Raw genomic sequence first — 16,089 nt, forward strand, 5'->3', positions numbered from 1 at the left:
AAATATTGCTATAATAAAGTAATTTCTAAACAAAGTATCTTATCTCAAATTATATATTGAGCAATTAAATTATTCTTAAAATGTAAATGAATTTACTAGAAACTTTTAACTTCTAGAAACCTCTAGATTTAACTTGTAACACTGAAAGGACATCTTCTAGACAATATGGTCCTATAATTATAAAAAATGTTTTAGGAAAAGCTATATAACCTAGGGTGACAAATGCTAAAGATCTTGCAAATTGCCACCTTTTTTCGTAGTACCTTGACTCTGCTAATTAGATTTTTTTTTTATGATGGACAAAAATCATTATACTTCAGTGTTCATTCATATTCCAAAAATAAAATTTTAGATTTTGCATCTCAGCATTATTTAAGAGGAAAATGTAGCATAATGGAAGGAACATTGATGGCCTTGTTCCACTTCTGTCATTTACTTTTTGTGTGATCTTAGGCAAGTCCCACAGCCTCTCAGCACCTCAACTTCCATGTGCAGAGTGGGCAGAACTGGATACAATGTATGGTTCTGCTTTGGATCCTGGTTTGTAAAAAAGAGCTTTAAAGTACATTTTTGGTCAGCTGGAAAAAATTTATGATTGGATGAGAGAAAATTTTACTGAAATTGGACAGTGGAATTTATTGACTGAAAAGGCAGGTTGTAGAATGTTTGTAAAGTATAGTCTCACTTTGGTTAAAAAAAACTATGTAGGGGTCGGCCCGGTGGTGCAGCGGTTAAGTTCACACGTTCTACTTCTCGGCCGCCCGGGGTTCGATGGTTCCAATCCTGGGTGCGATTGGTGAGGACAAGGCATCGCTTGGCAAGCCATGCTGTGGTAGGCATCCCACATATAAAGTAGAGGAAGATGGGCACGGATGTTAGCTCAGGGCCAGTCTTCCTCAGCAAAAAAAGAGGAGGACAGGCAGTAGTTAGCTCAGGGCTAATCTTCCTCAAAAAAAAAAAACAAAAACAAAACTATGTAGATTTGCATCTATATCCATATCCATCCAGCCAGCTATCTATCTAATAATGATCTAGAAGATGTAAAGTTTTAATTTATTTGCTTATTTGTATTTTCTGATATTCTGCAATGCACATGTGCTGCTGTAATAATAAAAGGGTTACTTAAAAGTTGAAATAAATATAATTATATCATGATTATTTTAAAAACAGAATAGGCAATCTACATCATATGGCTGTTGATAGGCACATAAGTACTCACAGGAGGCTTTTCAGAGTCTCCTCTGAATTCCGTCATCTCTAAATATACGGGTTACTAGGTTGATATGTCCTTTGCTCACAGTATTGGTCTCCCATCTTTTGTAGAGGCATTTAGAAGTCCAGTGTTTCGACATGGCACAGATAAGAATGGCTTCAGCTTGGGTTTCAGTAAAAACATGCGACAAGTCTTTGGTGATGAGGAGAAGTACTGGTTACTACCCATTTTTTCAAGGTACTTAACTTTACGTTTTAAACTAATGAAAGTAACGCAACAAAAGATCTCTGTAATTCTGCCTAGGGACTCCTATTTTTTGAAGTATTATTTTATGATTCACTATTGTATCAGGGTGGAAATAAAAATTGATTCATCTTTGTAAACATCCTGTATTGAAGCTGATGTGTGATATACATGTTCTGTCCATGACGTTACTGTGTTCTGCTCATGGACATCAGCACTGTAACAAAGTTTCACTCTATTGTGTCTTTTACTGCTGAATTGTAAGTTTTTGTTTTAATTATAGTCTAGGTGATGGCTGCTCCTTTCCAACTTGCCTTGTTAACCAGGATCCTGAACAACCATCTACTCCTGCAGGATTGAACTCAACATCTAAGAAGTAATCCCATATCTTTTTTTCTATTTTGCTTTTAAATAATATATTTTATTCTCTTGTGTCCTTCAGTTATATGTTCCTTTGAAAAAAATTTAAGAACGTGAGATAATTTACTACAGTGATTTCCACTTGGAATGAGGGAAGGAGGAAAGTATAATTGGGGAGGGGTACATAGGGAGCTTCAATTATACTTATAAAATTCTGCTATCGATCTGGGTGGTGGGCAGACAGGTGTTAGTTCTCTATACATTTTGGTTGACTGAAATATATTATGATTTTTTAAATGTAGTGCTTAAATGAAAACACTGTAAGTCCAGATGAGCTTCCCTAGCAATGAGGTGAGCAGACTGGGTAACTCTCCCTCTGACGCTCCAGGTCCTTCCTCCTTGTGGGTAACTGTTATAAAGAGATCAGAAGGACTTCCCTGGATCAGGCCTCTGGAGATCAAATGGAATCCCGGACCCCTGCTTGACAGTTCCATTAGCAATGTGGCCATGTTCTTGGTACTTTTTAAAGACCTCTAAGCATTACCTGAGCCATTTCTGTGGCGAGAGAAGGGAAGGGTTTGGGAAATTCGTTGTCTAGAGACTTTGCCGCTGTTTTAGGTCACTTTTGGTTCCAGTCTAACAAGAATTTGACTGCAATTAAAAAATAAATTAAAAAAAAAAGGAAACAAACAAACAAAAGCAAGAATTTGAGCAAGACCTGAAATTTGATTCTGACTTTGCTACCAACTGGCCAAAGGCGAAACTGCTTAACCTTTTAAAAGGCTACATATGACTTTTTAAGTTTGAAACACTAACTTTTTATATCTTTAAGACAGATTTACTTGGACGTGACCATTCCTCTAATTTTTAAATGAAAGCCAATAGCAAAAGCATAACCATAATATCATTCTTAATTCAATTTTAGAGATTTTCTTATTTGCCGAAATGCCAAGTACACAGCATCTTTCCCTACACTCCTCCTGTCTAGTGCATATTTCTTACGGATCACAGTTCTTTCTCCTGCGAAGTGTGGTGTGACCCCAGAATCCATCTCGAGGCAGTGATCCTGGCAGCCATTCCAAAATCATTTTAGATTGCCACGAGATGAAACTTGTTTGCCACCCCATCCCTAGCATGAGCTATGTACAGACCAGACTCTCCCAGTTAATGAGGAGGCCATCCTGATGGGTTTCACGGAGACATCCAAAGGCACCAGAGTCTAACTGGGTCATGCCCTGTGAGTTTTGGCTTGAAAATTCCACAGAGCTAAATGTTAATTGTTTTTCTCATATGTCAGTGCAGAAAAATCTAGTTGTAATAAATTGTTTGGAATATGTTTTCAAGCTTTTATAAAATTCAATAGTAGTCTTCAGTAATGTTTTTTACCCTTAAGTGGTTTTTGTAGTTTAAGACTATTTGGGTTTTATAGATAGTGTCTCTCCTACTAAGTGTACCATGGGCCTTGGGAGAAATCCTAGTTCTGGCACTGTTACCCAACTAGTGACCTTGAAGAGGTCAAGTAACCTCTCTAGGCTTTTCTTCGCTTTCCTTTAAATGTTGAGATTGGATTTTGACAGCTAAAGTCTCTTCTACAGAATTCTATAATTTCCTATGATTAGCCTGTATAAAATTTCTCTGGCGAGTGCTGTCTCTCCTCTTTACTCTAGAGTTTTATATCTGACCGTCTACTCACCACTCCCACTGAGTGTCTAAAAGCCGACTCCAACTGAACAGGTGCGAAGTGGAACTCTCGATTCCCAGCCATTGACCCTCACCCCCACACTAAACTTGATTCTCCTCTGTTCTCCCATATATCAGTATTAGTGACCTCCCTTCTCCCAGGTGCTCAGGCCAGAAACTTTGGAGTTGTCCTGCATTCCTCTTTTTCGATTACCTTGTATTTACTCCATTTGCAAATCCTGTCAGATGCCTTCTCAAAATATATCCATAATCTGAATACTTTCTTACCACCTCCATGGCTGCTTTCGTGGTCCAAGCCATCACTTCTCACATGGATTATTTTAATACCTTCCTTACTGATCTGACTCCATTTCTGCCCTACTCAAGTCTATTCTCCATTAAGAAGTCAGAGTGATCCTTTTAAAACATAAATCAGATTGTGTCACTCTTCTGCTCAAAACCCTCCATTGGTTTCCATCTTACTCAGAATAAAAGCTAATGAATGTCCTTACCTTATCATGTCTCATCTGGGCACCAAGACTTCTCTGATGTCATCCCTTATCACCTTCCTGTCACTCACAATCCTGACACACACATCTTGCTGGTCCTCAAACATACCAGGCATGTCCCTTAGTCAGTGCCTTTGTACTTGCCAATTCCTCTTCCTAACTGTTCTTCCTCTAGATATCTCAACGGTCTTGTACCTTCTCTTCATTCTGCTCAGGTGTAACTTCATGAGAGTGGCCATCTTTGAAACCCCTGCATAAAAAAGTAACCAGCTCTTCCACTTGCCCTTACACTTTTTCTGTTTTCATAGCTCTTATTGTCACCTGACTTATTATATAGTTGTTCATTTCTTTATTCTTCTTCTTCTTCCTCAATTACAATGAAATTTCCATGAGATCAAAGACTTTATTCATTGATGTAATAGGTACTCGATGAATATCGTTGAATGAATGGATCCTTGCATTTGTTAGAGTCCTGTTAGCAGTAATGAATCTGCAACGAGTCCCTAAACCAGAACCTAGTTAGTGTGCTAGTTAATAGTTAGTATATCTGGTATAAGGTCCCTTTCCAGAGGAATAATAAGAATTAGAGTAAAAGAGATTTTCCATATAAATAGGAGACATGGGTTTTTTTCCTTAAAAGATTTACCTCAAAAATTTTAATAAAGGTTGCACAAAATTGAAATACTCTCAAATTTTAGATATGAGGTAATTATTAAGGAGCAAAAGCATATTCTTTAAAAAAATAGTTATAGTCAACTGAAATATGTGAAATTAATCTTGGAAAAATTTTAAGTAGGTTTTTTTCTCTTGAACATTATTATAATTACTATTTCAGGGTGTTCTAAAAATGCACTAATAGTTTCTATGCCAATAGTTTTTCTAAGTGAAATGTTATTTTAATTTATGTATATTTTTTCATACCATCCAATATATCAATAGATGGCATGTATTCTTTAATTTTAAAACTTAAATTCTTCTTTTAAGATTCTTCATTCCCAAAATTAAACATCATGTTTGTAAGACCTGATAATGTCAGATGTTTTCAACATTCCTGCAAGATAATGTTCAAATTTGTTGTTTCAGTTTTATAGAGGAAGATAAAGAATTCTTTGTTCAAGACCAGTTAAGCCACTTTAGAAACACTAAGCCAGTTTTTCTCAAACTTGTCTTTCTACCATCTCCTTCATGTATTTTTTCCATATCCACCTACCACTTACAAAATTAATAATTTTATTTATTTAAATTGGCACTTAAATTTATTTTTAAACTAAACTTTATGTCTCTGTCATAAATGAGAAACTAGTATAATTTGCCATTAATAGATTATAACTCTAAAAAATAAAGTTGGTAATAAAATATTGTTGAGTTCTAACTGGATTCCCATACGTGCTACAGTCTGAAGCTGAGGTCTATTCTCTGTATTAAAAATGGAGATTTGCCAAAGTCAGAGATTGTCAGCTTAGTGTAGAGGACAGAATGACAAGAGCACTGGAGAGAGAACATCTTTCTCGTTGTGGGTCAGTGTGATTTAGTGCCTGTGCCCCATCCCCAAATTCTCCTGGGTAAACTCCCATGATTGTCCTGCACCACAAGGGGTTTGAGTTCTATTCTGAGAAACACTCAGTACTATCAAGAGTTCATGTGATGATTCTGATGATGATGATTATTATTCAGTCCTGAAAACCATCAGTTTCCTGCAAAGCCACTGAGAGAGTCCCAGAGCCACCTTCTTACTGATTCTCAGTCTTGGACAGAGGGCAGCACAAACCTAGGAAAAGACAAAGCTGGTAAGAGTGTGCTTGTTTGGCTATTTTGATATATTTTATTTTTAAAAGGTAAAAGTGGTGAAAAAATCTATTATATTGCCTACAAGATTTATCTTGCTTTGGCGTCGGACGCCCCATGTAAATTTAGAATTATTGTCGGGAACTTATATTTGTGAAGTCTTTGGATTAATGTCTGTTGGCTGTAGGAAATAATTTGGTGAAAGAGCTACATTGCTTTTTTTCCAGTTTGAAAAACCAAACCATTATTATTGCATATTAAATAAAATGACAGAAATAAACTCAAAATGTAATTTTTGAAAAAATGGAAAAAATGCAATAAATTCAGACAAAAGGTTGAAAAATGTCTGAAAAGATCTAAAATTGTGTAGTTCTTTTATGCTAAGATTTCTATCCAATTTCAAAATGTTGAAGTAAAATAATTGCATAATTACTAGGACTTTAGCGACCTGTTCCTTCTTCACGTCCCACTCACATTTCTCTTGTTATTGTTGTTGATTCTAATCTTTTGATTGCTTCAGTCACTACAGTTTATTGACTAAGAACAAGCAAGGCTCTGAAGTCAGACAGACCTGTTTTCAAATCCCAATTTGGGCACGTAGTCAGTGTGTGATATTTATTAAGTTCCCTAAGCTCTTTTAGACTTAGCTCTCTTATGTTTAAAATACTACTTATTTCTCAGGGTTAGTAAGGATTAAAGTAAAACATGTGGTCATACATTCAGGACTGAGTATATATGTGTGGCGTCCCTATAAAGGAGTACAAAACCATACATCCATGATTAAGGTACTATTAGCCAGAAAATCTCCAGGTTGACTAATTTAATTCCTCAAACCTTTCTCCTTCATTTCTAGTCTTCTCTTCAAACTTCCTCCTAGTGCTGCTAACTTTGGGTCACTGCACTTTAAAGCATTTACTGATTTATTTGAAATCTCTTTGGGATCTGGTGATAGTGAAAACAAACGGATAGTCCTGAGTAAAAATTCTAAGGTCATTATTTTATATATATATATATATATATATATATATATATATATATATATATATATATATGTAAAATCAGTCATATTCTTATAAAATATAGGCTTTCTTTAAAGAGTCTCATTCTTAAAGAATATATATACCCTCGAAAGATCCCCATCATTTGAGTATTCATAATTTGGTCTCACTTCACCTTTAAACCTGCCATTCCATTTTCTAACGTATGGGAAGGACGAGGCATTGGCGACACCTGTTTGCCCCTTGAATCCATCTGCTTCCTTAGAGGCAAAGCAGCAGTGTATAGTTGCGGGTCAGTTTTGGGCGATGGAAAGACAAAGAGCTCCCTTTTTTTCAGAAGGGATTTATGTTTCATCTTATAGTTCTACATTAACATAAAAGAGATTTCTTGGTTTTTACATGCTGTTAATTATTTGGCATGTTAGATTAATTTTTATGTTACTTTGATAGATGAATTGATAAAGTCTAAAGGATGATGTAAAAGATGGAAGAGAAACTTGAGAAGGATGAGATGAGAAAGGGCTCACAGATTAGTTTGACTAGAATGAGGTAGGTAGGTGAAGAATTAGGAAACGATGATTTAAGGTGATGTGAGCAGTGCCAGGTTCGTTGTATCTTTCATTTTCTTGTTCACGCCCCTAGTTCCTGAGGTGTATAGCTTTATTTTTAGAGTGGCTTTTTTTGTGACACTGGTTGTGGTGAACACTGTGTCGTGTGTGTGTGCTTCTATATAGCCATCTTATAAACACCCATACTGTATACAAGCCACCTTTGCAAGTAGGCTGGGGGATTAGTGGATGAATAAAAGTGTCTCTGCCTCTTTGTCCAAAAGCAACAACAAAAAATGCTAATTTATGTTCTCTCTTCAAGGTATGAGCAATCCTGCATTAACCATGGAGAATGAGACTTAGCTCTTCAAACAAAATAAATTCATACTTTATGAAAGTAAGATACGTCTTTCCTTTGTTGTTCTGTTTTCTAACAGTTTTCCAGTTCTCTTAGGATAAATAGTTTCCATAAACATAATTATTTTTAAGTGACTCAAAAGATGTCTTAGCTCACCCTTGGGATTGCATTCATGGCCATGGAATTAGCTTCAGTATTAGTATATGGGTTAACTAGATAAATTATAGAAATACCTTGATAAAAATTCCTTTTTATGGTAATGCATTCATGGCAAAGATTGATCCTAAAATACTGAACTTTACGTAACAATTATCTTGTCATTTGATAGGATCATGCTTATTTTTTTCTATCCTTCCGGATATACAGTGATCATATGCTTGACCATCCATTAGCAGAATCTCACTGGGTCTAAGTACAAGATAATCATATCTTGTTAGCACAAATCATCCCTATTTTTGGTCACAGTAGGACCCCGTAGCCTGTGTCATCCTTAAAATAATACATATTATAAATCATTTTCTTTAAACTATAATTTTGTCATACAAAAACCATCACTTTAAACATGTTTTATTTTTGTCATTATGACGGTACATTTATGAATGTAGGAGGAAAAAGCAAATTTTATTTAACAGCTGTTAGCTTGATTTATAGCTTTTAAATACTTAGATGCTTGAATGTACCTCTGTTCGTATGCTTGCCCTGCATTTAGTGACCCAGGATGAATTAGGTGCCTGCTGTGCACCCATCAGAATGAAGAGCAATATCTGACTGGCACATTTACTCACAACTGAAATCCTTGCAGTTCTGTGGAAATGAGAGAGGCCTTCTCAAAAAGGAAACTCTTCCTGAAAATTGTCCATTTGTAGTAATAAAATAGTAAACCATAATTTTTTAAACCTGTCGTTCCAAATCAGTTTATTTGAAACAATGTTTATTAGCCTGCAGTCAATCAAAAGCTACAGTAAAGAGTCCCTTTGGAACAAAGCCATAAACATCTAAACAAAGCTAACGACTATGTCTTGTTATAATAGACACAATATAAAGAGTTGAACATTAACGTTATCACGCAACTCTCTACTTACAAAACTGCAATCTAGAATCCTAAAATCTAAGAGAAGCAAGAAAGTAGCATCTAAAACAAAATCATTTGTTCTAAAGTACTCCATGGACATCTGGTTTTTTATTTGTTTGGTTTTGGTTTGGTCTTGAGGAATAGCTATGTAATTCTATTTGCCAGTTGACTGATGTTTGCGTTTTGGATGACTGTACATGATGGTCTTGTAGATCAAGTTGTTCATAACCATGGTTAGGACAGTGAAAATTTAATCTTCTTAATTTGGTTGAATAGCAGAGAGACAATGTTAAATTTCTGGAAACAAATTCTCAAAGTGTAACTATGAATATACAAATAAAGAATCACTAAACAATACCACAAGTAAAATATTTTACAGAACATAATTCTGTAAAGCATACAAAGTTTCACAGGATTTTCCATTTTTTTCCAGTATTTTGAATTAGTTGTAATTACCATACTTTGTGAGGTCATACGTCTTAAATATTTTACAAGTTTACATAGCAACATCATGTATAAGTCATGATAAGTGATAGTATTTTGACACAAGACCAGTGTTGTGTTTGTTCATCATTATTCTCAACACTTTGCACAGTGCCAGGCACATAGTAGGTTCTAAATAAACATCTGGTAACTAAGTGATAAAATAACATCTTTGAAATTAAAAATCTCACAGAAACTTGATTTTATTACATTTGAATATATGACATTAGTGGTTATAAAAAACAAATAGCAGCATGAATCAGCTGTATTGACTTAAAAAATGATTTTCTGATGTAATGTTTTTCATTCTATTGACATAACCAGTGACAGTAAAATTTCTTTAAAAAACTGCATTTTTCTAAGGTAGCTAGTAGATAGTCAAAATAGTTTTTAACAGTTTTTAAAATAGTTTTTCCTGCTTTACATCTTAGATTTGCAATCTATTCAATAACATTTATATTAAATATTATCTAATATTGATATGCCAATTTAATTATATTACTAAACAGTATCTTCAGATTTGCTTTTCCTCTTTGGGAACTACATTAGTAAGCGACCTGTGGCTTTTTTATAAAATATTTCTTAGTTCAGCATAGTTTCCAGATAGTTATAATGTGCCTAAACCTACATAGTTGTGCTGAAGTGTAGATTAAATTTAGCCTGCCCGGGGCCGGCCCCATGGCCGAATGGTTAAGTTCGCACGCTCCGTTTTGGTGGCCCAGGGTTTCGCCGGTTCGGATCCTTGGCATGGACATGGCACCGCTCATCAGGCCATGCTGTGGCTGTGTCCCACAAAGCACAGCCAGAAGGACCTACAACTAGAATATACAACTATGTACTGGGGGGCTTTGGGGAGAAGAGGAGGAAAAAAAAAAAAGATTGGCAACAGATGTTAGCTCAGGTGCCAATCTTTAAAAAAAGATTAGCTTGCTCAACCTTCCCTCTTATACAATAGAAATAAAAAATGCTGTGCTTCTATGCACATGAAATTTCAAAATTATTTCCCTAAATCCCCCTTCCAACTCAGTTGTCATTCCTAAACTGCTACTGGTCTCTGACAAATGCAGAATAACATACAACCCTGCCACTCAAATCGGGGCCCCAAGCCAGCAGCACTGGCATCACCTAAGTGCATAATAGAAATGCAAAATAGGTTACCCTAGACCTATGAATCAGAATCTGCATTTTAACAAGATCCTCTGGTCTTGTGTATGCATATTATAATTTGAGAAGCTTTGACGTGGAGGTCTATATCCAAGAACTCATCTTCTGAACCTTATAGTGTAGAAAACATTTAATTTTGAACAAGGGATGTTACTGCAACAAACGCTGAGTGAGTTGCTTAGTTTCTTTTGTTGTTGTTTTTTTTTGTTTACATACTAGTTCCATGTTTTCTGTTTCATTTCAAGGTATCAATACTGTAGATGGATGGAAGAGGCTTCCCACAGGAAGGCACCACTGGCCAGCTGTTCCATTTCCCTTTGGCTGGATATGCAGACTATGAATTGATTAGTTCTTTCCAAGCCGTTGCTTAAAACATAACATTTTTAATCCAGGATAGATTGTTTCAACTAACACAAATTCCTGTTAAATATTAAGTTATGGTTTATGAATCAAGGGCAAAAATATCTTCTATCATAACAACTGGGAATAAACTCATGGGCCAGTTTCCACCCAAATGTTTGGGTAGCACAATTTATAACATAAAAAGCCCATTAATCATCTGATTTTCCAACTCAGAAAATTGACACTATTAAGATACTGACATTTAAGAGATTTCAAGTCACATTATGATGATAAGAAGCTTTGTTTGTAAAACCTATTGCCTACGAGAAGGTGGAGGTAGCAAATGAGACTTGTTTATTCTGATGTGAATTCAGCCTCAGACTGAGTGAATTGTACAATGAATTCATTACAGATTTCAAATGGCCTACAGTTGAAGATCACCATCCATTTTTTGCCTGACTTTAATCTAATTCTAGCTTTTGTTCCTTGCTGGAAAAGAAGTATGATCATTGAGGCTTGAGCTCAACTGGCTAGAAAATTTATGTCAGAACTAATAGATTCCTATTACATCAGAAATATATTTTTCATCTCTTCTAATCATCTGAAAATTAGGGGAAAATCTGTAACAACAATTATGAAGATTGGTCTATGATATTCTTTTGCTGGTTTAGCTTTTTAAAAATCTCTTTTTACGTTATTTCTCCTATTGAACATAGCAAAAATATTGAATTTCTGTTAAGAATTCCTGATGGGCCAATAGATTAATCCTCCATTGATATCTATATTCTTTGTCTTCTCATCAACAGTATGACAGTTAAACTATATAGGTCCTCAAATACCTATTAAGATTAAATTATGCAAATCATCAAACAAAAATCATATACTCTTGGAAATTTAGTTCAACCTGAACTAAAAGGTGTGCTGTTTGGAAATTGAGTTTAAGATAAACTAAAGTGGTGTGTTTGTTGATGCCAAAACGTTCGGCTTCAGTAAATATACTAAGAAGCTCTTGTGCCTTGTATGCACTATTTAAAAAAAAGTTTTATTTTATTCTTTTTTAATTTGATGGAGTGTAAGTTTTGTAAATGTTAGTGATTAGAATAAGCTGTATACATTTTTTGGGTACTGATTTTGAGAATTTAAAGTAGATCACCTTTTAAATCTACACAGTTAAGGAACTAGTATTTAATTAAAGACAAGATGGTGTTAAACTTTTCAAAATCCGAGTTAGACAAAAATTCAACACAAGAGAAACTAGAAGACCAGAGGATAATGGAGTAAAAGATCCTTGCAATTACTCATCCTTGCTAAAAATACAAAGAGTTTTATATTAAATGAGTTTATGGAAGAACGAATGTCAGCCCAGTCCATTTTATAGATGTTTGAGTGAGGTTATTTGGACAACAGGATGGCAGTCTTTTTCAGATTTTTTTTTAAAGCTAAAGATTTTGATCTGACAATCTGCTTCGTGCAATCTCAGAAGATATGATACATTTTTACTTTTGTTTTAACTTAAAGCACTTTTTGGTCATCATATTTCATTACCTGAAGTGCCAGGTTGGAACCTATAGCTGTTGCTCTAAGTCTTAAGGGCAACAGCATCACGTGATGTATTAAGAATTATATGCAGCAAGAGTTTTTTCAAAGCACATTACTACAGCTCTTTTTACAGACGGGATTCTGTTAGGTGTTCCCTCGTGTCAAACTAGAAGCTAGGGAAAAAAGAGAGATTTCTGTTCTTTACCTTGCTAGAGTACTGTTAATTTTTCCCCCTTTAGGTCTTTCATGTATTTATTGAAATACGTAGTCAATACACATTAGAATCAGATTTGAAAGCATTTTTAAAAATAAAATTTTTTTCATTAAGTTGTAATGGTTCCCTTTTTGTTTTCAAACTGAATAATCTTTAAAGGGTTTTTTGTTTGGTTTTGTTTTTAATTCTAGGGGTTTATAATTCTTGGAGATGATGGCATATCCCATTAGATATGAAGTATAAATTTCATCTCAGTGAATAAAGCATCAAATAGACCTAGATTTTGTACATATTTATAAAATGTACCTTAAAAACATTTTACTTTAAAAAATTTAATTGCTTAACAAACTTGAAGAGACACATATTTCACCGGTCCTGATAGTCCATTACACTGATACTTTGATTTTTCCTGTTCTTAGAGATTCTACCATATAGGTATCAATATTTAAGAAGTTTTTCATTAAAAAATATTGTACAAATGTTTCATATACATTAGTTAACTATTTGCCATTGTGCAGTGAAAGAGGGTTTGTTTTTTTCAAAGACAAATTAAGGAAAAATTGCATCAAAATACAATGAGGAGACATTCCAGGAAGTGCTTGTCCACATACCCCCTCCTGTTATACTGTAATAAAGTCTGGTTGATCACCTTTATTAGCCGTCTATATGAAAACGCCTTTGCACTGACACTCTAAATTGCTTTAAAGATATACTTTTCCTAATAGTCTACCAGAGCTACTATAGGCAAAATTCATGTCTACAACCTGGTCAGAACATAGGTCTTTTGAGAAGATGTGGATGACGGGATGAGGTAATTACTCAGTAAATGATTCTGAGGACAATTAGACTATCAAACTCGAGTACACTGTAAGGAACAGATAACTACCAAATATAGCACATTTGACAAAAAACTATATTCACATGGCAAATCAAATACAAAGGACTCATAAACCATGTTCATAAAAAAGTTAAGCTAGTAATCATGTGATTCATGCTTCAAGTAAACCACCTGTGAAAAAACTTGTACTCTTATTATAAACCAGCCAATTTTCCCCATTTGGAGAAATACATGTAAACTTGCTGGGCTGATTGGTATACACTTATCATAGTATCAGATATTTACTTGTAAAAGTGATAGTTCTAATACTGTTATGAATTTTAAAACCCACACACATATGTGAACCACGTAAATGGTGCATGCACATCCACTTATGCTGTAAACCATGATGAATGTAGCCTCCGGTACGACCCTCCCACCCACCTCCACGGACTACAGATTCTGGTCTCCTGCTAACATTTTGTCTCAAGTGACACATTTCGACTGGATTTTCACAAACAACATGCCTCTAGGTAAGTTCCTTCTGCAGAAAACTGTTCTAAGTAAAAAACTACTCGGCTTAATCCCAAATGTTTTAGCAGCCTACGCTCCTTTTCCACATATTTAGCCAATTTAGACCGTTATTTCCTCTTACAGGTGGAAGCAGACTGCATTATGCACCCTATGTGTTTGCTAAACTTTTATGGGTTTGTTAAACGACTGGGATTTTTTTAGCCTTGTCTTGATAAAAATTCGGAGATTCTAATTTTTATTGAAATTTTAGCAATTTGATCATGTCACTAAAAGCATTAAACACAGCCAACTTTAGAAAAGTCTTGATTTTAAAACTGAGCAATCTATTCCCCCACTAGATTTCCTTTAGAAGTTATTACCAAAGAATCTTATTTTGTTAGAGAACACAGGAAAGTGTGTTATAATGGTCCAGACCGTGCACTGTCCTTTTTCTCTTTGCCACGATGGATTCATTATTATTTTATAGTACTGTCCCGATTAGTATCAGGCGGCCATCACTGAAGGGATGAAGTTGAGGAGACTGAACATCTGTGGATCAAAAACTGTGCACATGAAGCATCTCCCAGCACAATGTTCAGTGTAGCAGGAGGCCTCAAACAAGAGGATGTAGGTAAAGAGGATGCTCCATCATAATGTAGTCCAGCTTACCAAGAGCTCAATCTCTGACACCCTTGACCTGTTCTAGAGCAACAGAACGTTCAGCTATGATAGTCTGGGCAATGCCAAGAGAGACCACTTCAAATCACTTGCAGCCCTTTCTCACTGCAGGAAAGTGAGAGCAAAAACAAAACTGGTGACAATGCCCAAAGATACATCTTTGACCTTCTTGTTCATAGCCAGTATTCAGTATTTCTGTATTATTAGTTTACAGTTGGGAAAAAATGTTAATATTATTCATCTTTTGAGTTGACTTATTTCTGAGCATCAATTAAACCCAAAAGGGTCTTCTGATAAGTGGTTTCTTAAAACCACTCGCTTATGTTACATATAGGAGCTTCTTATTGCTCAGAAAGGACAGTACTATTTTATGATTTATGAAAACTGATTTATGTTCCATTTTTCAAGGAAGGTTTATCAGTGTAAGGAGCTCAATCCTGCCCTGAATTTATTAATATTTAATAGTTCTTGTTTGACAGATAAAGTTGCTTAATTAAATTGAGAAAAAACATAATACTCCAAAGAATTCTGTTGATGCTGAATTAAAGAACTGATAGCAGAGAAAGCTTCAGTTCTTCTGTTGTTTTTTTTTTATTCAGCTATGGGAGTAGGACTGTTTGTCAGTTTAGATTCCCTGTCTTTTTCTGTCAGTATGGACAGCCCTCTAAAGCCTAGTATTAAAAGCACCTTAAATGACCTAATCAAACATTTATTTTGTGAAAGTTGGATATTTAAAAAAAGCAACCTTAATTACGTATTAATCTTAGTGTAACATGCAAACATGTTTTAAAGTTCTTTTAAAAATATACTTAGGCAAGTAGAGGCTATGGATGGGCCCCAGAATGACTAGAAAGAATGAACTGAAGGGAAGTCTGTGTGCATATGTATAGCTCAAGTATTTTGTTGTTTATTCTCTTTCTACATGGTCTTTGCAGTGGTGTAACACCAGCTAACAATGAACAATGTTAGCTCTTGCTAGAAGAAAAGAAAACAAAGCCGTATGACACAAGTGAAATGGGTCCCTGCCAAATCAAAACACCTTACATCTTCACAAGTTTTTAAATTTGACCGTCAACTAACCCTTTTTCTGCTCCATGCATATTTTTACCACCGTTGGTTGTATCACATCTTAGTAGATTCCACTTCAGGTTGTACTGACGTAGTGGTTTCTCAACTTCTTTAAAAATATTCTCACCTATACTTGTTCCACACAGACTATTAGCAGAAACTAATTCTTAAGTCATTTCAAACTCAGCATTGATTTTTCAAATACAGAGTAACAGCTGGGCAGTACTGGTAACATCTGACCGATTAAGAACCAAAGAAACTCAAAATCAAGTCTTATTTTATAATTAACTGTCAATGTTGTGCCCAGTGTCCTCACTGTTCAAGCAACTGTTCTCATCAAAAGACTAATAGTCTTTTTATTTTCTCTGGACACATTTCTTAGGGCTACTGCATTCAAAAAACATGATAAAACTCACCATTGGTAAATGGCTTTGCTTGGCTAACACATGGGCTACTTGTAAACATACTTTGGTTGCAACCTCATTTTCATTTTTTATTTTTGTGA

General features: G+C 35.0%; 1 protein-coding gene across 2 annotated transcripts in view; it reads left to right on the forward strand.

Annotated features, from left to right (window-relative positions):
• Nucleotides 1–12,621, forward strand: part of ZDHHC2 (zinc finger DHHC-type palmitoyltransferase 2) — a 65,952-nt gene extending 53,331 nt beyond the window's left edge. For both annotated transcript variants that reach the window (XM_044760641.2, XM_014836512.3), the window contains exons 9-13: nucleotides 1,324–1,450; nucleotides 1,740–1,832; nucleotides 5,680–5,792; nucleotides 7,659–7,733; nucleotides 10,659–12,621. In XM_044760641.2, coding sequence (XP_044616576.1) covers nucleotides 1,324–1,450; nucleotides 1,740–1,832; nucleotides 5,680–5,792; nucleotides 7,659–7,699 — 374 coding nt within the window. In that variant the 3' untranslated portion in view covers nucleotides 7,700–7,733; nucleotides 10,659–12,621. The remainder of the gene's footprint in view (nucleotides 1–1,323; nucleotides 1,451–1,739; nucleotides 1,833–5,679; nucleotides 5,793–7,658; nucleotides 7,734–10,658) is intronic.
• The last annotated feature ends 3,468 nt before the right edge of the window (nucleotides 12,622–16,089 follow it).

The sequence above is a fragment of the Equus asinus genome, chromosome 27 (assembly GCF_041296235.1).
Source record: "Equus asinus isolate D_3611 breed Donkey chromosome 27, EquAss-T2T_v2, whole genome shotgun sequence".
Classification (NCBI taxonomy): Eukaryota; Metazoa; Chordata; class Mammalia; order Perissodactyla; family Equidae; genus Equus; species Equus asinus.